This window comes from Miscanthus floridulus, chromosome 8 (assembly GCF_019320115.1).
Source record: "Miscanthus floridulus cultivar M001 chromosome 8, ASM1932011v1, whole genome shotgun sequence".
Taxonomy (NCBI): domain Eukaryota; kingdom Viridiplantae; phylum Streptophyta; class Magnoliopsida; order Poales; family Poaceae; genus Miscanthus; species Miscanthus floridulus.
Genome location: NC_089587.1, coordinates 149,089,929 through 149,112,707, shown reverse-complemented (window position 1 = coordinate 149,112,707; position 22,779 = coordinate 149,089,929). Strand labels below are relative to the sequence as shown.

The window sequence follows — 22,779 nt, the reverse complement described above, 5'->3', positions numbered from 1 at the left end:
TCTCCTCCCTGCCTCCACCAGATCAGATCACACAACAGCCGAAGGAAAATTCCCCCCCAAAACCCTCCCCAAACCCTAGCTTCGGATCCCGATGGCGAACCCGCGCGTCTTCTTCGACATGACCGTCGGCGGCGCCCCGGCGGGCCGGATCGTGATGGAGCTGTACGCCAACGAGGTGCCCAAGACGGCGGAGAACTTCCGCGCGCTGTGCACGGGCGAGAAGGGCGTGGGGAAATCCGGGAAGCCGCTCCACTACAAGGGCTCCGCTTTCCACCGCGTCATCCCGGAGTTCATGTGCCAGGGCGGCGACTTCACCCGCGGCAATGGCACGGGCGGCGAGTCCATCTACGGCGAGAAGTTCCCCGACGAGAAGTTCGTGCGCAACCACACGGGGCCCGGGGTGCTCTCGATGGCCAACGCGGGCCCCAACACCAACGGCTCCCAGTTCTTCATCTGCACCGTCGAGACCCCCTGGCTCGACGGCAAGCACGTCGTCTTCGGCCAGGTCGTCGAGGGCATGGACGTCGTCAAGGCCATCGAGAAGGTGGGCTCCCGCAGAGGATCCACCTCCAAGGAGGTCAAGATCGCTGACTGCGGCCAGCTCTCCTAGATCTCCTCTGGTCTCGTCTGGTCTGTCCGCCCGCCCTCCCTCCCTCCCTCCGTCATCGTCGACTCCGCCTGCGTCCGTCCCTTTTTCCATTTGCTTCGATCTGAATAAGATGATGATGATGATCTGAGTGGTGGTCTGAGTTGAGTCGTTTATCATGTGGTTTAATTTAGCGGTTTATTTAGGTGTGGATCTGCGAATCCCATGGCGCCTCTGCTTACTTCGTGTTTCACCAGTTATGATAGATATGAGATCCATCTCAAGATAATGCTATGAGAACTGAAATTCGGTTTCGTGCTTAATTGTTCTACTACTTTGTGCGGTTGTGCCATGTGCGTCTTGTTCCATTGCAAGTTCTGACCCCAAATTGATTTTGATTGTCAATGTGTTAATGTGAACTGCCAACTTGCCAAGCATGGATCACCCCTTTGCATGGCACATGGTTCTTTGTTTGGTGTGCTAGTAAATGATCCCAGCATTCTCTGATGATTTATAACCAAAATTCTTTTATATTCTGATTCTGACTGATGAAACAACTGTTTGTATGATTTATAACCGGTCAGTGTTGACAAGAGAGGGCAATATGTTGATGGGGGATGCAGTGGATATCTTTGCATAAAGAAATTATGGTCTGGGGCTTTCTGAACTCTGAACGGAGATCATGAAAGATATGAGTATTTCACTGGTGATGGTTTATGCAATTATCTTAGGTGGTGTTTGGTTGCTCCTCCTAAATTTTAGTTGTTGTCCCATCAAATGTTTGATACATGGAGTATTAAATATAGACTAATTATGAAACTAATTGCATAGTTTGTGACTAATTTACGAGACGAATCTTTTAAGTCTAATTAGTCCATGATTTGACAATGTGGTGCTACAGTACCATGTGCTAATGACAGATTAATTAGGCTTAAAAAATTCGTCTCGTGGAGTGCCGACGGATTATGTAATTTGTTTTTTATTAGTATCCGAACACCCCATGCAATATTCTCCCGACACACCTCCTAAATTTTAGTCACTAGATCCAAACACCACCTTAGTGAAGTCTTTCTCTTAATATGGGGTAAACTGTATGAGATTGAGATCATTGGTTACCCTTTCAAATAGTCTAGCTTGCACTACTCATGTATTTGGTTCATGTCGTTACTTCCTAGATCGCGTTTGGCATTAGCGACTTTCAGTGGTAACTGGTAACTATGTTGCCCTTTATTTGATTATTATATACTGTGCCGTGAGTTGGTAGAGCAGAGGAAATTAGCCTCTCCCACCCACAATGTGCAGAGGCTGCCGTTGTTGGTGTTGAGCATGAGGTATAATCTGCTGCTACTTCTCTCCTTCATGCACCCTGTATTGGTATACTTGCATATAAGATCTTAGTTATAAATTGCCTTCTTCAGGTCAGTTTTGGTGGCTGGTGTTCCTTATAGTGAGGAACTACGAAAAAGCCTCATAATGACAGTGTGCAGTCAGGTATTTTCTTTACTTCGGATCTTGTGAGTTGTGACTGAGCCGGCCTATTGACAAGCAGACATTTTTGTATTGACAAACAGTGTACCCATCCGTTGAATATTATCTTCTTGGTAGTTGGTTGGCATGGGATAGTTCCTGTAGATCTCACATCATTATCTTCCATTATAAAACCGAGTTGCACAATCAACTACAAAATTTCTGATGCATCTAGATTTGTCATATCCAAGTAGAGACTAGTCTTTCAATCTCAAAGTTCTTAGCATGAATCATGAAAGGAGATAGATATAATATGTTCCTGTGAAGTAGTCCACATTTATCGACTATAGGTCTAAGACAGCGAAGAAAACAAGGTCTGACAAGAAAATTATAGGAATCAGATATCCTTGAAACAATTTCTCACATTGGCTCCTGCAATTAGGGATGCCAGCATGTCAACCAAGGAAAAGAATAACTAGCATAGGTGAAATTGGATTTCTACTTTGTATGGAGTGGGTTTTGGGTTGACCCAAGAAGCAAATTAAACTTTGTGCTACCTTTAATGCTGAATGTGCTGCTCGTTCATATTCTTTTGCATGATTTGAATAAATCACTAAGCTTCATCTTCAAATAATTTACCGTTGCCTTTTTTTGTGGCAGATTGGGGCATTTCTAGTTCCAGACTATCCTTTGGGCACCAAATTCCTAAAATCTGGAGCGGCAATATTGTTAGAGAGAATTATTTATTTGGCATCGAAACAAATCTGTTTCGTATTTGGCACTCAAAAATTTGAACTTTTCTATTTGGCATGAAGATAAAATTTCCTTTCTTAATTGGCACTGCCGTCTATTTTCATTGCTTATCTGTTAGTTGACTGTCAGTTTTTTCTCCCTTTGTCCAATGTACCCCTCTGTTTACATAAGGGTGTGTTTAGTTGGGTGAATTTGGGAATTTGGGCTACTGTAGCACTTTCGTTTTTATTTGGCAATTAGTGTTCAATTATGGACTAATTAGGTTCAAAACGTTCGTCTCGTAATTTCCAACCAAACTGTGCAATTAGTTTTTTTTCGTCTACATTTAATGTTCCATGCATGTATCGCAAGATTCGATGTGATGGGTACTGTAGCACTTTTTGAGATTTTGGGTAGCAACTGAACACGCGCTAAGACAGAAATTTAACCGAAACCGAGCCCCAGCATCCCAGATCCGGGCCACTGTACGAGGCTGCCCACGAGTTTGACCAGGACGTGCTCGTCTCCGTCGACACCGCTGCGGATATGGTGTACTTCGCCCTCGAGTTCGACCGAGGCGTCCCGTCTCCGTCTCCGCCGCCTCCAACCTCGTCTAGAACTCCGCCAGCACTTCTGCGCTTCGATCGCTCGTCCACTACTCCGTGTCCGGGCGCTGGCCCGGGTACACCTCTGTCCCCATCTGCCCCAGCGGCCCCGAGGAGATGGACATGAACACCAGCGCCTCGGTCACCGGCGTGACGCTCGCTAGGAAGTTCGACTCCGTCAACTCCGCCCCGGCATCCGGATCCGGCATCGGCCGCATGGTGAGGTTGGGCCCGCTCATGTCCGCATGGAACGCCGAGCCTAGCCTGATGACGGTGGCGCCGGTCTCCACGAGGTCCGCGACGCAGTCCATCGCCGGCCTCCATGGCGTGTCCGAGCTCACCACCACGCAGCAGCCATGTAGGCCATGCTCCAAGGCGTGCTCATGTAGGCCATGCTCACCTTCGCGCGGCCATGACGGAGCGGAGCTCCGGGCGCACGCGCTCGCCGTTGCCATGGCCAGCCGAGGGCGAGGCCGACCACCATCTGCGCGACAGCAGCGCCCCCGGCCCCTGCACGCGAGACCGGCGGCGGCTCGGCAGCTCGCTCGCTGCCTTCTCGTCCGGTGTACTTGTCGGGCTCCCACGCCAAATACGAAACACAGAAGACTCCCACGCCATCCCCTTGCCGGGCTCCCTGACGATGTAGACCTCGGCGGCGGCGACGTCGGCGTTGAGGTCCTGGTTGCGGTGCCACCGCCAGAGCCCTTGCGTGTCGTTCTTCACCTCCAGCACGCCGTGCCCGAAGCTGCTCTCCCTGTACGCGCTGTAGTCCGGCTGGCGTCCCAGCAAAAGCGCCCCGCGGCGGGGCCCGTCGTGAAGTTGGTCGCACAGAGTTGGCCGCCTATGAAGGGGTCCGGCGTCGACGCCGGGTCCGGGCAGTGGCCCGGGTCGTCCGCGTGCGCCGTCGCCATCTTCTCGCGGTTGCCGCCGTCGCCCACCGAGATGTACACGGGACCGCACGCGTCCAGCGTGTAGTTGAATACCTGGTTCGACCGCTCGTACGCGTGCACCTGATGGACATCAATCACAGACCACCGTGTTCAATCGTTCTTCAGCTCAGACCATCAGTAGAGGCGCAAGGGCAAGGCTTACATGGCCGGTGAAGACGACGTCGACGCCGTAGGCGTAGAGGAGCTCGTCCATCTCCACCCTCATGCACTCGGCTTCCCTGTAGTGAGCCTTGTACGTGGTGTACCAGGGCGCGTGCCAGTCGGCGATCAGCCACGCCGCCCATGCAGCCGCCGCCATCCCCGAGGCCGCGACAAGCGGCGAGCTACGACGTGCGCAGGGCAGCACCGAACACGCGACAAAGCGAGCTACGAGCTGGCGCCCGGGGATGGCGGCAAGCGGCGCACAGGTCCAGCGACGACTGGCGAGTGGCGGAGCCGGCTCACGGCGAGGCTGCGGCGGCGCGGGAAGACCTCGCACGGGTAGCAGCACGAGCGGACCTCGCGTGCGGGGCCACGACAGCGACACGCCATCGTCCTGCCTCCTTCAGTCGGTAGGGGCGGCGATGCGGGGACGTTGGTACGGGGTCTATGCGTCGGGTCACCAGGGCGATGGCACGGGGCTGCGCAAGAGCTCCGGCAATATCGTTCATACGAAAATACTTGAACTTTCCTATTTGGCACCGTGGTTTTCTGCTGCAAAACAAGGGTATTTATGTCTTTTTACCGGTCACTTGACACCGTTACTGTCCTAAATGGACGGCAGTAACATTTACAAAAGGAAATTTCAACTTGATGCCAGATAAGAAAGTTTAAATTTTCGAGTGCCAAATACGAAACACTGATTTGTTTCAGTGCCAAATAAATAATTGTCCCTTGTTAGGTCCACATGGGGGATGCATCGTGAGCTCGTCACCTGCAGGTTCCGTTTGTTTCTATATATGGTCAGTAGAATGTGCATCTCAGTGTCGAGAAGCAAAAATGGGGTGGGGTATATGCTGATTTGGCTCCTCTTTTTTTGTATAAACTTTTGTATCACATACAGATAAGTCCATGAAAATGTATTGCTTGACACTATAAAAATATCAATGTCAAATTTTCATTCTTGTTTCTTTTGGATGACTGTCTGAGCTTGGGGATTAGATTTGATAACCTAATTCTTGGACCTTTTGCATTATATGAGTGATAATATACCAGGTGTTGTGACTTTTGTAACCACTTTCAAAGTTAAAGTACAAGTACTTTATTCCAGAAACAAGCTTATATTAGAAACTTATAGAAGCTCATTGCCTTCTATGGCTATCCCAAATTTACGCGGGTCTTTTTTTTCTGAGCTTTTTAAACGGAATTGGTTTCAGACAAAACAAGCGCATGCTTCTAAGAAGAAGCACGACAAACCACTTGGAGAACTGAACCTTACATCCCAGCTTCTAAAAAGAAAGGTTGAAGCTCACTTGTTTTTTTAGACAAAATGAAGCTCACTTGTTTGGATATGTACTATATTTCTTCTGAATCCCATAGTATTACTCGTGTGATATCATATACATGCTCAACTCCACCATATACAAAGATGTCAGGGAGAATGGACTCTCCTGCAAGTGGCAACAGCCAGCCCGGCAGTGCTGATAGAATAGGCAGCCCCATGACGCATGAGCTGAGCACTATCGTGCTCTAACCGCATAGCAAAACTTGGCCTGAGCACCTACTTCTGCATCCCGACCGTGTCCAAGTTTATTTTTCTCGAACACGCGAGAGAGTTGTGCATCGTTATATTAAGAAGAAAAAACCGTGTTTATTTTTCTCAAACACGCGAGAGAGCTGTGCATCGTTATATTAAGAAGAAAAAACCGTGTCCAAGTTTGGGCCTGAACATGTAGAAGATCATGGCTTCACGCCCCGATGCCAAAGACTTTCAGCTGTTTTTTCATGTAAAAAAAGGTTCATTGTTAGGTATTCCAACAAAACATGAACTGCACTTGTAGAACCCATTGAAATCTCTGCAGCTAGGAGGAGCATAACACTGTCATATTCAAACTTACAAGGCTGTTGTTGGGGTCCCTCCAGTAGAAGCCACGGATGAACATGGGCAGGATGTTGCATGCCACCAGGACATATATCATCAGGGCGTGCTTCCCCATCCACTCCACGGGAATGGTAGGTGTTCTGAACCCGTACAAATCCACCTGAAAGATCCATGACAGTTACTGTGAGGTTTCGGAGATGATGGATGACACTAGCATATATATGTTCTCAGGTTTAAGAGGACCAACAAGAGCATAAATTCCAGCAAAAAGAAGACCCGCAGCGCCAGCAGTAGCCAAAGTGTAGCTTATTGTGTATAGCGGTTTATTCATGCGTATTCCTGAAAAGAATCGTGAAAATTGTTCCATCCATCTCAAGCTCTCAGTATTGGGAATAAGGATGTGGTTGAGCAGTGTTTGGTGAATACTTACCAACGAAGTCCATTAAGAGGGCTAGAGCTAACATGCTGAAGGAAGGGATCAACCAATTTGTGATTCTTCCCCTGTGTTTCTGCAGGTAAATTTAGCCCAGGGGGCAAACGTAAGTATTTTACACGACTACACAAGAATAATTTGTTAATCTAGTATCACACCAGCATTATACCTCAAAATGTATAATTATATGCCCAAACTGAAGCCCAATCAAGCAAGTGACAATTGCCATAACGGAGCTGAAACATGAACAAAGGACAGTAAAGAACTAGCACTCAGTTGGAGGAACTTGCATTCCAAGAGAAGCTTATGGTCACTGACGAAGAGTTAGTGAAGCACTGACCTGAGGAGGCCTTCAGGATCAAATGGTGCCTGGCACCATGATGGAGCATCAGGTGGAAGAGGTCCATTCTCTGGATAATTTATACTACATTCCTGCATGTTAGCCAAAACTTTTGACTGAGTTTTGTGACAAGGGAGCAGAAAACTGAGACGTTGCACTTCATATCAAAACCTTTGTGTTTCTGTCAAAAAAATATTAAAACCTTTGTGCGCGCATAAACTGGCCGTCTATAGAGGTGATCGATCCCTAAAATTGTACGGTCAACCATTCCAACTGCATTGCAGGCTGGTCCGGTGTCTCCTCTCACTCCACATTTCACCTGACGAATTCAAATGTAGCATGAACATTAGCACTTCTTCCATGCTGTATATGAACTTGTAACAAGATAATAAAGAAAATGGAGTGAGACTTCGCACTTACAGAGAATGACTTCTCTGTGGAACCAGGGCCTGATATCTGGTACTCCCAGTCTGGAACGTATATACCATATAAAATAATAGTATACACTATAGAGAGGACCAATCCTACAAATCTAGCAGGACAACGAACCATATGTTATAAATATGAGATATCAGTACCAGGTCAATTATTCAATTCAAATTCTATAGTTCCTGAACAGTAAATGCATAACTCGTCAGGATAATTTTGATCTGAACTCACAATTGGTAGCGGTATCTCCTTAGCAAACCATATCCAGAATCTACATCATCATCTCTCTTGAGCCAGATTTCACATATTGCAGCCAGAAGATAGGCTATTGCAATCCTCTGCAACATAGAACCATCATATGCCGTTACAGATGACTTGCGCCTTTTCTAGTACTGAATGTGTCAATTTGTTCTGAAAGAGCAATAAAAACAGTACCTGAAGTATGCCCATCAACCGTATTTTCATTAGATCAACACCAAATGTGAGACTGTGAACACCATGAAAAAATCCACCTGCATAAAGAGCCAGCACATGGAGCACCGACTGATTGTTACCCTAGCTCACTTTTTTTTGGGAAACTTTTTAATAGCCCATCTTCTGATACTAGTTAAGAGACAAAATACCTTGGAGAACAAGACCAAGGCCGAACAACTCGAGGGCACGAAGTACCGCCTTCTTAGTTGCCTCCAGTTTATCTGGCGCCCGCTGCACATAGTGGTATGACAAATCATCATTCAACATGCTGATAACTCGGCACTTAATTTGAAAGAAAAGGTAGTATAAAGAGTAGTGCATTTGTGACCTCAGTGTCCAGTATACCTTGTACGCTAGTGTTAGTGAGACTCCAACTATGAAAAGGAAGAACGGCATGACGAAATCAGCTATTGTTACGCCATCCCAAGGAGAGTGGTTCAGTGCTGGGAGGAAGCCTCCAGCATCGTCAACAATAATCATAAGCTGCAACAAGAAAAACAATCACGTCCTGCCTGTTTCAGATTGCAAGTAAAAAAAATAATTGTGACAATTTGGTGCATGTTTTTCTCCTTTTTCCCTTATTCAACAAGATCATAGGTGCCAATTCAGGGATTAGAAAAGATCATAGGTGAGAAATGATAAGAGCACCATAACTCCACAGGTCAATGCTTCCCTGTTTCCAGTGCTTAAAAGAATCTGACAGCTCCATAAAAAGAGAACAGAAGGTATTGAGATATAATAATCTCAAACTTGTCATAGCTAGATCAAGAAGGGCTAATAACAAATCCTGGAAAGCAAGTTAAGTAACATCAATCACAGCAGATCTGATGCCACGCTTTGGTTAATGATCTGCATTATATTAGTACATTATTGGATTCTGTTATCCTGTAACTTGTGGCTAAAGCATTACTCCTATATATACTAATACTAAACATCACTGATCTAGCGCCATTCCAGTGGAGTTAGCCAAGCATCGGATTCAGAAACCAATTAAGCCACTGTTTTACTGCCTTTACCTCGAAAGGCTGACGAACATATTCTGTGTTGTAAATGGATGGACTAGTCCATTCCAACATAGCAGTTCCTGGATTCCCGTTCTAAGGCTTGCGCCAATGGAAGGGAGATTAAAATTCATACAGATGTAACAGATAGAAAAATTCCCTATGGTGGCATTCGGAGCATAGGAACGGCACCTAAGAATTCATTTGAGGAAAAAAGTATTTCCTTCAGGAAAATCATATGGCGCCCAGGAGGCTGGCACCCTCGTCAGCTAAAGGACTAAAATACCATATTACAATGTTTCAAAAATCATCATAAAAATCATGTATGTAAGTTAAGTGTAGCAAAACAATTCAAATTGAAATTCATTTTGATGTTGAGATTAAAAAACAGCAGAAGTCACTTTCAGCACATGATGAACAGTACCAGATTGATTGCTTGTCTATTTTGTTTCTTGGCATCTAGGATGAATTTCAAATTGAACTCTTACGGTTATACTTAACTTTATGTGTAATATATATATGATTTTTGTGATAATTTCTGAAACATTGCAACATAATAATATTTTAGGTAAGGAAGGCGCCAGCCCCCTGGGCACCAAATCTTCATTCTTTCATTCATGATGACGCTGAGATTTCGTTTTGTGGGATAGATATTTGTGAGTGAATTCCTGTGTGACGGATACTCGACACGTTATCTGCCATCTGTGCCCAATCCAATCCATGCTGACTTTGCCGGGGTAGCTTGGCCAGTACTAGCAGCTGCAATGCCCCATCCGTGCACTGCACTGCACTGCACTGCACGCCCATGTCTGATCTAGGGTAGTTCCCAACATTTTTCGCCCCAAAATATCACATCAAATTTTGATGCACATATATGGAGTACTAAATATAGACGAAAAAAACTAATTACACAATTGGGTAAAAAATCGCGAGACGAAACTTTTGAACCTAATTAGTTCATAATTAGACACTAATTGACAAATACAAACAAATGTGCTACAGTAGCTGGAACAAAAAAAATTGTCATCTAAACGCGGCCCTAGACGGCTGGACCCCCTGCTCTTGCAGTGAAGTTAGCGCCTGAAATTAGGCTTTGTTTAGATCGTAAAATTTTGGGGGTCCGATGTTATATAGGCTATCGGAGTGTTTTGATACTAATAAAAAACAAATTGCAGAATCCGTTAGTAAACTGTGAGATAAATTTATTAAACCTAATTAATTCATTATTAACATATGTGTTAGTGTAGCACCGCATTGTCAAATCATGATTCATTGGGCTTAAAAAATCGTCAGGTAAAATAATCATAATTTATGTAATTAATTATTTTTTAGTCTATATTTAATACTACTTGTACGGGTGTAAAGTTTTACGGAGGAACTAGACAAGCGACGTGCCATCACAGTAGGCGTACTAGGCGAGTAGCCCCAGTCCAGCCTCCAGCCTACACGATGACATCGTAAATGCAGTGCAGGCCTGCCCTGTCCTTGGAATGGCTATCAATTCTCCTGGCCTCCTGCTGCAGGCAGCAGCTCCGTAGCAAGCAGGAGATGCCATCAGCGTATCGCATCACATTGCTCACCAGATTCTTCGTTTTACTGCGTGAGACCCTGGGCGCTAATACGAGTACTGTTTCTGATGTTCTGTACTATAGTCGTATAGATACAAGATACTTGAAATAGACACCATATAGTCATCTGATCTATTGTTCTTTTCTTAGGGGCACCTTGAGATAAATTAACTGTGAGTCGGTGGATCTTGACTTCAACGGGAGTGGTACTTTCCATGCTGGGAATCGGCGTCAGAGGATCACCTTGAGGTGACGTCTAGTGGCCGGGGGTGGCTTCGGCTTTTGTTCGCGTCAAATTGCAATTAGTGAAAGGCCGTGACAGACCATGCTCTCACTCGATGCTCGACACGACGGATAAAGAAATAGTACTTGAAAAGCAGCAATCAGTGGCAGCCAAAGTGGCGATCCACGGCGTCATCACTGGATAAGCGAGCAGTCTAAGGATCCGCTTGGTTGGACTTTTGGCTTTGGCTTAGCCCAACAAAAAGGGCGGCTTTTAAAGACTGTTTTTTCAGAAGCAGCTGATTTTTCATAGTACATTTTTAAAAGCCGGTTTGACCCTGCTTTTGGCTTTTGGCTTTCTACTTTTCGAAATTGGTGGAATAAAAAGCTCTTCCATAGTTGTTTCAAGAGAAATAAAGATAGAAGTTATATTTTATACTTGTTTAACCAAACAGTTTTCAGCTTTTCTACAGCTCACAGCCCACAGCACGTTTTCTACAGCTCACAGCCTACATCAGCTTTTTCCCACAGCCACAGCAAACACACCCTAAAGCATGTGTCTCAAATATAGCTACGCGTCATGCTCATGCATGGGATGGATGTAGGTTTATAAACGACATGTTGTGTTAGTGTGAGTATGCCCTTTGGCTACAAGCCATAGGCTCACAAAGTAAGTGATCACTTTATCCGCACAGACCAACGTCCTGTTCGTTTGGACTTGTTTGGCTGATAAACCATGGCTGAAAGTACTGTTGGCTGATTTTGTGTGAGAGAAAAATATTATTCATTGACTGAAAAAGTACACCTTATAAGCTAAACAAACCCAAACGAACGGGCCGCAAAACAAAGGTGTATTGTCTATCTAAATTCCAATTCTTACGCATTAAGCTAGCACATTTGATGCCATGGTCTTTTCAGCAATCACGGAAATATACGCCAATGCAAGCTAACAGAAATGTTATCATCGGGGGAAAAGTTGCAAGACACATGGACAACCTTAATCTAAAAAAATGGACGGAGAACACACTAGAACTGTTGATCCAAACAAAGCTAGTGTTTGCTGGTCCCACGACTCTGACAACACCCCCCCCCCCCCCCCCCCCCCCCCCCTCTACTTTGCAAGACACATGGACAATTAATCTAAAAAAATGGACTGAGAACACTACAACTGTTGGTCCAAACGAAGCTAATGTTTGCTGGTCCCACGACTCTGACACCCCCCCCCCCCTACTTTGCAAGACACATGGACAATTAATCTAAAAAAATGGACTGAGAACACTAGAACTGTTGGTCCAAACGAAGCTAAGCCCATGTTTAGTTGCAACCCAAAATCCCAAAAAATGCTACAGTAGCCATTACATCAAATGTTTGCGGCTCGTACATGGAGCATTAAATGTAGACGAAAAAAACTAATTGCGCAGTTTGGTGGGAAATTGCGAGACGAACGTTTTGAGCCTAATTAGTCCATGTTTAAACACTAATTGCCAAATAAAAACGAAAGTGCTACAGTAACCCAAAATTCCAACTTCCTAAAACTAAACACGGCGTAATGTTTGCTGGTCCCACGACTTTGACAACCCCCCCCCCCCCCCGCGGCCCCATCACTTTACTTATGCATCCCGAGTCTCTAGGTTTTGAATTGCACTGCTTAAACACAAGCGCTTCTACGTTGTCTAGAAGGGCAGTGCTGGATGCAGAACATGATTGAAGGAGGTTGATCTCTTCTTCTTCCTCTCTTCTCTATTTTTTCTTCTTTCCTCCACCTCTTCTTCTCTCCCACCCTTCCCATATTTCCATGGATGTACCAACTGTGGGGGCTCCCCTCAGCCGGCCTTTAGATCCGCCCCTGGGGGCTCTGTACCCCTACAAGCCACTTGGAATGTCTACGGAGTGTAGAGGGGGCTTCTGTACCTCTGCAAGCTAGGCCTTGTTTAGTTGGCGAAATGGTACTGCAGCACTTTCGTTGTTATTTGACAATTAGTGTCTAATCATAGTCTAATTAGGTTTAAAAGATTCGTCTCGTGAATTTCGTCTAAACTGTGTAATTAGTTTTATTTTTTATTTATATTTAATGCTTTATGCATGCGTCTAAAGATTCGATGTGATGGGGAATCTTAAAAAATTTTGCAAAATTTTGGGAACTAAACACTACCCTACTTGGAATTTCTTGGCATTTGAAAACTGTACACGTCAGGAGGTGCTAAACTGGTGTAAAATGCTCCAACATTTGGACCATCAGCTCCTTTGCTTCCTAAGACTGGTAAAGCGTATTGTAGTTGTACTGTTGATAGAGAGCGTGGACAAAATATTATTCAACCCTTGGCACCAATTGTTCTGCATTGCACCCGGGTCTAGTCTAGCACCGCTTCACATATATATTCCCTCCAGCATTTCGTACCGTGTCAATCCTTTTCTCTCTCACGTTGGCACCGCCTAAAACGATACGCTGGAGCTGCTCTAATGACGTCCTCAATGACAACTTCTAAATAGCTAGCTAGATGAGACTTAGAAATTAAAAAAAAAACATTACAGTGGAGGATTGTGTGGGCTGTGAGAGAGTTGTTTCTGATCGTGCTAGACTAGCTATTTTGGAGTTACTGGCTATTTGATCTCTCTTCTTGATAGTCAATAGAATTCATGCTAGATTAGCTATTTAGGAAGACGTGGTACCATATTTAGTTCATGACAGTACGTAGTTAGTGAACCTATAACTAGTAGGCTCTCAAGTAGCCACGTCCACCAGACCCGGGGCGGCTAGCTTTTGGCCGGTGGAGTCCGGCTCGCTTGCCGCGCTTGCAGGCCAAGCAAAGCGAAAGCCAACTAGACCAAATCCAGGCAAGCAAAAGGCGGCCAAAAATATAAAAGAGAGCGATTCAGGTAGCTGGGGTGGAGCTGATGCAGCCTGCCAGCGCCAGCCACCTCACACTCCCCAGGCCTCAGCAGTCTGCACACCCCCACCGCCGGACCTTTGCCGAGACCGAATGGAGGGTTATTGGCTACGTGCACGCGCCGGCGCCGGCCGGCGAGGGGCGTCGTACACAGAGGGCTGCAGCGTAAGCGCCAAGAGGGCGTCGCCACGGCGGGCCGGCATCGACGTCGGGTACACCGTTCCTGGGACGACGGATTCCGTATGTGCTTTCCATGGGGATTGTTTGTTTGTGGTCACACAGTTCCCGGCAGGAATCGATCTAGTTCAAACCTGAGTTGAGTTTTAAAAAAATCCCAAATCAAGGTCCCCTACCATACAAGGTGGACAGGTGGTGCATAGACTTCAGCTCCTGACGAATCATGAAGCATAGGCCTTAGCTTCATGATCCGCCAGACGAGTCTTGTTTCCAGGGTACAAATAAAATTGGTTGGCACGTCGCCACGCTCCAACTATGCAGAAGTGGGCAATGCCAATGCGGACTTGTGGGGGTAACAGCAACGTGGATTGGTGAACTAGAACCGGACTGCCGCAGATTTTTGTGCAATACATAAACAGGCAACAATAGGGGATATCTTGTGGTGTCGTATGACTCGAAGTCCCATCCACATGTACGTACACGCGACGCTCTTAGTACATCATTACTTTACTCCTATATTATAATTTATATGATTAGACCAACACAATCTTGCGGTGCATCTTCTAGGTCTGGGGGAGCAGCACTCACCATCACCATTGAGGCTTTGACATGAAGAGGTCGGTGGATCGATCAGTGCACGATAATAGGCAAGCGAAAGTCTAAACGGAAAGGCAAACAAGTTTATCTCTGGAATCATCAACACATTTTATATACTATAACACAATGATTATGGGTAGGCTAATAATAGCGATCCTTTCTATGCTGGTATACCACACACATGTATATCTGTCTAAATGTTTCCTCAGCTAACGTAGCAACACGTACTTAAGGCTCCGTTCGGATCCATTCAGCTAGAAGCTAACTATTAGCTGTGTTAACTAGAAGAAACCAGCTAATAGTTAATCGTTAACTGGGTGGTAGGTAAGACATTAGTCGGGCTTATTAGCTAAGGACAAACAGATATTCACTGTTAATTTGTAGCAGTTAAGGTAAGACAATTAGCCAGGTTTATTATTTATTTTAGCACTAACAATTAGTCGTAGGGTTGCAAACAAATATTCATAGCTAATTTGACGTGGACTTTTTTTTTTACTGATGAATTTGTGTGACCAAACAAAACCTCTCATGGATCGACAGACGTGCCAATTGTGTATTTATCGGTAAAAACGGTACATTTGCCTCTTTTGAGGCTCTACAGGAATATGATCGTCATGTGACACGGTACTATTTGTGTTAATAATACTAAAGTGGCAGCAGCCTGTTAACCAACTGTTTTGCCCTAGCAGGAAGCAGCGTCCGTACGGTACCTAAAGCTGGCAAGTAGCCATTCATACGGATGCGGGCTCCTGTGACTGAGCAATGAGCATGATGGTTAGTATAAGCAGCTGTATGTTTTGTCTCCTTGGCCCAATTGACCCTGACTCGGATTCCCCTCGCTCTGTCTTCTTGTTCTGTCCCTTTTATATTTATCATCATTGTGTGGCTGAGAGTATTATTGACTGATTTGTTCTGGTGTTCGGTGGCTGAAAAAGCATACAGGACGATGATCATGGCGTCGTCTACAAAGACATTGACCAGCAGGTGACCAGCGCGACCATGAACAATGAGTGAAACTAAAGATTGTTTTTTTCTTTTCTTTAGCAAAAGGCTCATGCACGGTTGCACGCAAAAGCAAGCAAAGCTAGGGGCACTCCTGAGTCCTGAATGGCGAGAAGAAGAGAAGGGATGGGAATCGGCAAGCAGACAAGGGAGAAAGGACAAGCACAAGCACAAGCAGCAGCAGGGCGCGCGGGAGTGAGGGATCATGGGGGGCACGCGACAGTTGGAGGGAGACACTCCACGCTCTTCATCACGATGGCGCATGACGATGAGTGAATGAGTGGCCTGGGTTGGGTCGGTTGGTCGATCGATGACGAATTGCCGATGCCCCCGCCCCTCCACGCCCATGGATGGGCGAAAACGAAAAGGAAAGCGCAGCGCCCGGGCGACGGTAATGGTAGCGACGAATCGAGAAGCGAGAATCCAATTCAATTCGTCCGAGAATCCACCGCTACTGCTATGAGTATGAGTAGGAGGAGGGGGCGTACCAGGACGGTTATCCCGCGGAAGACGTCGAGGGAGACGAGGCGCTGCTGCTGCCGGGCAGCGGGCGACGACGTCGACGGGTTCGGCGGCGACGCCTTGCTGGCGCTGGCGCCGGACTCGAGATCGGTTCCCGGGGCGCCCGCCGCGTCGTCGCTCCTGACGAGCTCGTACCCGCCCATGGCCGATGCCGTCCTCCTCTGCCTGCAGCACGGCGACGGTGGTGGCGCGACTCTGGCGCCGGGCAATGCCCTTGCTCCTCCTGCTGCATTCCCGTCCCCCGCCGCCATCGCCGCCGTCACAAGCGCACAACAAACAGACTCAGCAGATGTGGGAGGGAGGGAGGGACCCGGCCGGCAAACCGATCGAGAGAGGAAACTGGTAGATAGATATCCGCCTCCGCCTTACCTGGGGCAGTAGTTGCGTGGGCTTGTGTCGTGGTACGGGAACGGGACTCCCTCTGCTCTCCCTGCTGCTGCTTGTTGTTGGGGGGGGGGGGGGGGGGGGGGGGGGGGGGGGGGGGGGGGGGGGGGGGTGCGGTGGCGATCTCGATCGGACTCGTCGGATGGGAGGAGGGCTCGCGCTCGCCGACCGCCTTTCGTCTCCTCGCCAACCTGCCGCTCCCGGATCGAGCGGATGCGCTTCGGTTCCTTTGTGGTGGATCGCCCACTCGACTCGTGTCTAGGACTACTACTGGCAGTGTTTATATAGGAATAGGACTAGGACTCAGTGCAACTGGCTACCGCCCTGCCTCCCCTGCACTTGCCTGGAGGCTATCTCCAACAGCATATATTCACGTCAGAGATCCATTTCATAGTTTGGGTCACGTACAGCAACACCAAAAACTTGAGTTCTTCGACAGCCTACCAAAAAGCATGTCCCTCTCTCCCCCACGCCGCCTGTTCCCGTCCCTCTCTACCCCGCCGCCGCCCCTCCCTCTCTCCCCTCCCTCGTTGAGCACGGTGCCCCTCCCTCCCGGATCCGGCCGGCGGTGGCACCCCTCCATCCAGGATCCGACGGCCACGGGCCAGGAGGACCCCGGATCCCCGCTCCCCGACGGCCGCGCCCCGCTCCCCGCCTTGCCGAGGTACCCGCCGGCCGCGCCTCGAGGCGGACCTCGCCGAGCCGGCTCCTCGCCGCCCGTTTCCGTCCCTCTCTCCCCTCCCTCGTTGAGCACGGCGCCCCTCCCTCCCGGATCCGGCGGTCGTGGGCGAGGAGGACCCCGAATCCCCGCTCCCAGACGACCGCTCCCCGCCTCGCCGCGGTACCCGCCGGCCGCGCCTCGAGGCAGACCTCGCCGCGCCGGCTCCCCACAGCGGTCCGCCTGCGCTGGGCTCGAGCTCCACGAGCTCCTCCTCCTCCGCGTCCGACACCGTCAGCGGGTGGCGGTCCGCCAGCCACCGGTAGAACGCCAGGACTCCCATCTCCAACCGACCTGCTCTGTCGCCGGATCTCCTCCTTGCTCTGGCCTCCCTCTTGCGGGGCGGCGCTTCCGCTAGCTCCTAGCGCCGCAGTGGCGTGCGGTGGTTGCTGCCTCCTCTTTGGTTCGATCTGGGGGACGGAGGAAGGGTTAGGCCTGCGGGGGAAGGAGGGCGATAGCCTCGCGCGTGCGTGCGGGGCTGCGGGCGGGTTGGGCTTGTGGCAGAACCGCCTAATCTAATGCCTCACAGGAGTGCTTGTCTTCCATTAGACACTAAGCACTCGAGGGAAAACACTAAATTACTCGGTTCCGTCGGACACACCCCAAGGGAGAACCCGAAAATCCACATTTTTGCCACCAGGATCACAAATGAGATAATAAAGCTTACATCATTCGTAACCATTTCTTACATCACTTTTAATTCAACATCAGAGTATAATATTTATTAATATAACAGCGGAATGAAATCATGTTATCAGAGTTATAAACAATTTAATTGAACAGCGGAATAGAAACATGTGAACAGAGTTACAGCAGAAATAAACCTCTATTAATGACATGATGAAGTATTGATATATATAGACTACGGCAACAGATTATGAAACTTTTATTTATAAAAGTATTTGGTGAGAGTTAAAAATAACAACTACGATCGCAGCGTAAAGGAAATCCTCTCTGAGCCCACCAGGAGGAATCCACACACAAAGGTCAGCTCAAGCGTCCACCTGTTACCTGCAACAGGGGAAATAAAACCCTGAGTACTCAATTGTACTCAGCAAGACTAACCCGATAGGAGAAAAGAAAAGACTCCAAGGATATGCAAGGCTATTTGGTTTGTGGGTTGCATTTGCAGACGCATTACTAAGCGTGCGTCCTTATATTTGATTTTTATTAATAGCCGCATTGGTTCATTAACTAACCATTCTAAGTAAGCACCTATGCTACTTTCAAGCAAGTGGTAAGCAATCAGATTTCCTTTGTCCATCTTCCATCTTTCATCTTTCAGTTCTTACTACGATGCTAAACCATAGACAAGCCGTACCGGATAGCCCGGCGATTCGCGAATCAATGTCCCCAGCTGGGTACCCCGAAAACACACGCCCCGCTTGTACCCCGGGCACAAGCAGGACCAACCCATCACTCTCCTGTCCCGGGTGTCCAGGTCCCCGTCCAAACTGGGACTCCAAGCCCCCGCCCCTGAGTCCCGGACTCAGTGCGGCGCAAGGACCTCCTCCACCAAAACAAAACCCTGACAGTCGGTCCGGAAAGAGCCGGATCCGCGACAAGAGAGCAACAAGCTTTCCAAGCGCCCATACACAAGTATGTGCTCGGGATAATAAGTCTGTGACCTGCCTAGAGTCATATGCAACGATCGGTCCTTAACCGACCAGACAGGGAAAAATAGTGTAACCAAGCTATGCCCCGTGTCCACGGCGACACAACTCCTTACACTCACCAATACCCAAACCATATCCCTGTCCGGTCACCATTTTCCTTTCCACCATTTTATATATTCCAGGTGATAATCATATAGTAACATATTTCCTATATCTCGCGAGTGACAGGCAATCACTCGACTTCTACCGGAGTCCTGTAGCATAGCAATCTACACGATCCTGTCATACTAGTAAGACTCATAGGGTAAAGATATATATATATGCAAGTGGGTTTCACTCAACTCCTTAAAACTTAATGCACAAATATAATTTAAACTGCAGAAAGTAGGGGTTATGCACCGGGGCTTGCCTGGGTAAAAATATAATCAGAAGTTAGCTTTCCATCATGGTGACATGCTCTCCAAAAGCACCATTCCTCCAGCAACTCCCGATGACTCCGTGATCCATCGACGTACCTATATGATATGCATGCGACGCAATGCAAAGATGTAATTAATCAACTGCAATCGCGACTCGTAAAATACGACGTACGCCGCCCGAGTTAACGGGCTAGTTCTAACGATGACCGTACTTAGGCTACATATACACTTTGTCGGATAAGACGTTATTTCCCAACGATTAATTTAGTTATATAAACCCAAGTTGTTTCTTTATTCCTATCTATCGATTTAATCGTTATTCGAAATAGAGCATCATTAGCTACCTAGCAAACTAATTATTATTGAGCTACAAAATTTACAGTGGGTAGATTATGATATTAGTAGTTTACTGTCAAATTTTTAGAGTCAACACTATTAACAATTTCCCACGAAAATTCCTACAAGTTTACCTTTTCGTAATATTAATTATCTCTAATTAATTATATGTCTTCAAAAATATAATCAAACTTTGTGAACAAAATCTACTAGCAGGTAGTTCATGATTTTAGGAATGCAACAAAACTGGTTTTACAATTTTTGGATTCCCATATCATTTTATATTGATTTTATAAGTTTACTTTACCAGCTAAATTGGAAATCGCTCTATAAATCGAAAAGGGCCGGCGCAACTAAATTGGCCCAGTAGCTAGGCAGCCCAGTCGGCACCAGCCCGGCCCAGGCGGACGGTGCCAGCGCTGATGGCCCACGCGGAATGCGCGGCCCAGGCGAGGTGGCACGCGACCGGCCCAGGTGGCGAGCAGCCAGCGCCCCAAACAAACTGGCCCGGCGCGATGGCAGCGAAACGGCCCAGTGCGGCCTGCCCGGGCGCGGTGCGAGTAAAGGCGCAGACAGCCCCGCGCGCAGGCAACTGACCAGCCCAACGGGGCAGGCGGCCCAGGCAACGGCGGACAGCCCACAGGCGCAAGGCAGGCCAGCGGCAGGCCGGTCCAGGCGACAGGTGGCATGGCGCAAATGCGAAACAGCCCCTGTATTTTTCTTAAATCACCCCGCTGGACAACGTACTATTTACTTGAGTCATGTATTTACGTAAAGAATCCTGTATAACGTTTCTTTCTTGGATTTTTACCCTTCCTCACCTTGCTTTCTTCTTCCACGAACAGAGCACAGCGGAGTCCGGTCGGCAGCGGCAAACCTCCGGCCACGCGCTCCACGACAGCGGTGGGGAGGCGACCTCAGGTTTTCACGGAACCGGGCGCACCCGCAGGAGGACGTAGCTTGGCCCGAGCTACGGCGAGGAGCTCTGGCCACGCGCATCGGTCGCGAGACCGAGCGGCTCCACGGTGAGGGTGACTGCGGGCACGCAGGCCCATGTGCGCTTGCCAGTGGAACCGACGGCGAGGAGGCAGTGGTGGCACGGCCCGGCGGGGTCGTGCGGGTCGTGGCTGGAGAGGCGGCTTGGGCACGCCGAAACGGAGCAGCATATGGGTCACGGGGCGGACGGGCGCGCATGGAAGCACCGAGACGACGTGGGCGGAGCCGCCACGGCTACGGCAGCAGGCGGGGGGCCGCCACCGGGGAAAGAGGCGCCGCGCGTGCTACGGAGCACGGCGGCAGAGGCAGCAAGGCACGGCCAGCCGGAGGCAGAGGGCACGGCGCAGGGAAGCGGGCGCAGACGCGGCGGAGCTTGCGGCACGCGTGGCTGACGGCGCGGCCCTAGCGGCACGCGCGGCGGGAAGGAAACGCGGGGCCGGTGCGGGACGCGCTGGCAGGGGCTGCGGCTAGGGGCAGGGCAGCCAGGCTTGGCAGCAAGCCGGGCGTGGGCGGGTGCGCCTACGCTCGCGATGGCTAGGAGCGGCGACTGCGGTGGTTGGTGCACTGTGGGCTGCTGTGGCTGCGGTCCAGTGCGGCCAGGACCGAGGGACGCGCACCGCGCGGGGAAGACCTGCTCTGACGGGGATGGGGCGCAGCGATGGCGGGCGCGAGGCAGGAACCGAGGAGGGAAGAAAAACAAGATGCTTGGTTGGTGAGGACGGCTTCGGCTACTGGCCTGGTAGAAGAAAAAGGGAAACAAAGAAGGACGACAGGAGACAGCAGTGGCAGAGGGAAACAGTGGCACAATGACCAGCAACGATAGGCAGAGACACGACAGACAGCGACATTGATTAAAAGAAAGGCAGCAGCACAGAGGACAGACAGAGACAAGATAGGCAAGACAGGGCAGTCACCGAGAGAGTGAGATAGATAAAATGTGGGACGACGACATTACACGGGTCGGCCATCAGGGCGTCCAAGGGGCAAACAGCAGAGAGGGGCTAGGCTAGGATGAGCAGAGGACGTGATGGCTGTTGACGCTGCAAACCACTCCCGTCACTTGCAAAATTTTTACTGCCAGGAAAGGAGCCGGGAGGATAGACCAGAGATGGGGTGATAATGACATGAGTATAGTACAGTTACATATTATATATAGAACACGTACTACACTACACTAGTGCAGACACTTCTAGTCTACCATGACAGTACGTCTCATGAGACCCAATCAAGTCACATCAAGAAAATTAAATGAATATTGTGCTTTGTCTCATTATGTGTTTATGCATCATCCGATCCGATTAACTTCTACCAATAGTTATTTCACGTAAAAGTTTGTACTTCGCACTAACCCATAGAGATAAAATACTTAAGCGCTATTTAATTACTTTGCCCAATATAGTTTGTCAAAAATAGCATTTTAAACATAAACTCAAATATTTCAAAATTTAAAATTCAAAAATCTAAGAGACTCGTTTCGGAAATTTTTCTTAGGCCTAAATCGCGGCGCTAAAAGGATCGTAACACCGGGGTGTTACAACCAACCCCCCTAAAAAGAATCTCGTCCCGAGATTCGAAGCTAGAACCGAAAAGGGGAACGCGATCACATTACGTAGATCAGGGATTACACGAAAGATTACACGACTTTGAATACTAAACCACATGGGGATCTAGGGATACATGATTAAGAGCAACTTGGTACAATCGAGACTTAATCCAGAAGTCAAGATAGACGAGGACAATGGAGAAACAACAAGATAATGATTATCCAAAACATGGCGTAGCACCAACAGATCCAGAAACAGTTGACTGAGAAGTAAAACATCGCGAACCCTAAGACCAAACTAACAAAGAGATCTTGAACTTCTTCAACGAACTGGATCCTTTCTTCTTCTCAGATCACACCATCACCTCAGACTAACAGACCTAGCTTCACAACGTCGACTGGATTTCGTAGCTCTTATGTGAATGTGAGAGGAATGGGAATGAAGAAGAAGAGCAAGGACCAACGGTATTTATAGAGGCGAACGGAGAGGGAAAAAGCAACACACCGGAGGCTGTTGCGGCGGGGATGGGATACATAGACGGTGCATGCTGTGGAGATAAGGTCGGAGACATGGCGTGCTTCCTGTGCAAGCGGTGGAGGGGGAAATAAAGGAGAGTAGAGGGGGTCCGCTCAACGAGGCAGGCGTGCGGGCGGTCGTGTCACCAAAAGAAGAAAGAAAGGGAAATGGGGGGTCCCGGTACGAGGGACGAGGGTGTGAGAGTCGAGAGCGACCGGATGTTGGGAAATGGAGAAG

At 48.4% G+C, this 22,779-nt stretch overlaps 2 protein-coding genes across 2 annotated transcripts; one reads left to right on the top strand and one right to left on the bottom strand.

Moving 5' to 3' along the window:
• Positions 1–909, top strand: LOC136477357 (peptidyl-prolyl cis-trans isomerase). Its single transcript, XM_066475483.1, has one exon. It carries the CDS (start codon positions 92–94, stop codon positions 608–610), a length of 519 nt encoding a protein of 172 aa, XP_066331580.1. The 5' UTR covers positions 1–91; the 3' UTR covers positions 611–909.
• A 4,930-nt stretch (positions 910–5,839) lies between these two features.
• LOC136473671 (uncharacterized) lies at positions 5,840–16,418 on the bottom strand. Its single transcript, XM_066471320.1, has 13 exons — positions 15,980–16,418; positions 8,382–8,519; positions 8,186–8,267; positions 7,998–8,074; positions 7,794–7,900; positions 7,554–7,665; positions 7,336–7,452; positions 7,134–7,225; positions 6,963–7,029; positions 6,791–6,869; positions 6,608–6,699; positions 6,377–6,520; positions 5,840–6,253 (listed from the first exon to the last, which is right to left on the bottom strand). The coding sequence occupies exons 1-13, from the start codon at positions 16,262–16,264 to the stop codon at positions 6,227–6,229; spliced, it is 1,419 nt and encodes a 472-aa protein (XP_066327417.1). The 5' UTR covers positions 16,265–16,418; the 3' UTR covers positions 5,840–6,226.
• Between the last annotated feature and the right edge of the window lie 6,361 nt (positions 16,419–22,779).

Bases quoted from the DNA above. Each gene is read 5' to 3' on its own strand.
- LOC136477357 (XM_066475483.1), top strand. From the start codon at position 92: ATGGCGAACCCGCGCGTCTTCTTCGACATGACCGTCGGCGGCGCCCCG.
- LOC136473671 (XM_066471320.1), bottom strand. From the start codon at position 16,264: ATGGCGGCGGGGGACGGGAATGCAGCAGGAGGAGCAAGGGCATTGCCC. The intron at 8,075-8,185 runs GTATTTTGTCTC...CTCTTTATGCAG, and splicing joins CCTTGGTCTTGTTCTCCAAG to GTGGATTTTTTCATGGTGTT. The intron at 7,226-7,335 runs GTTTTAATATTT...GCTAACATGCAG, and splicing joins CAGTTTATGCGCGCACAAAG to GAATGTAGTATAAATTATCC.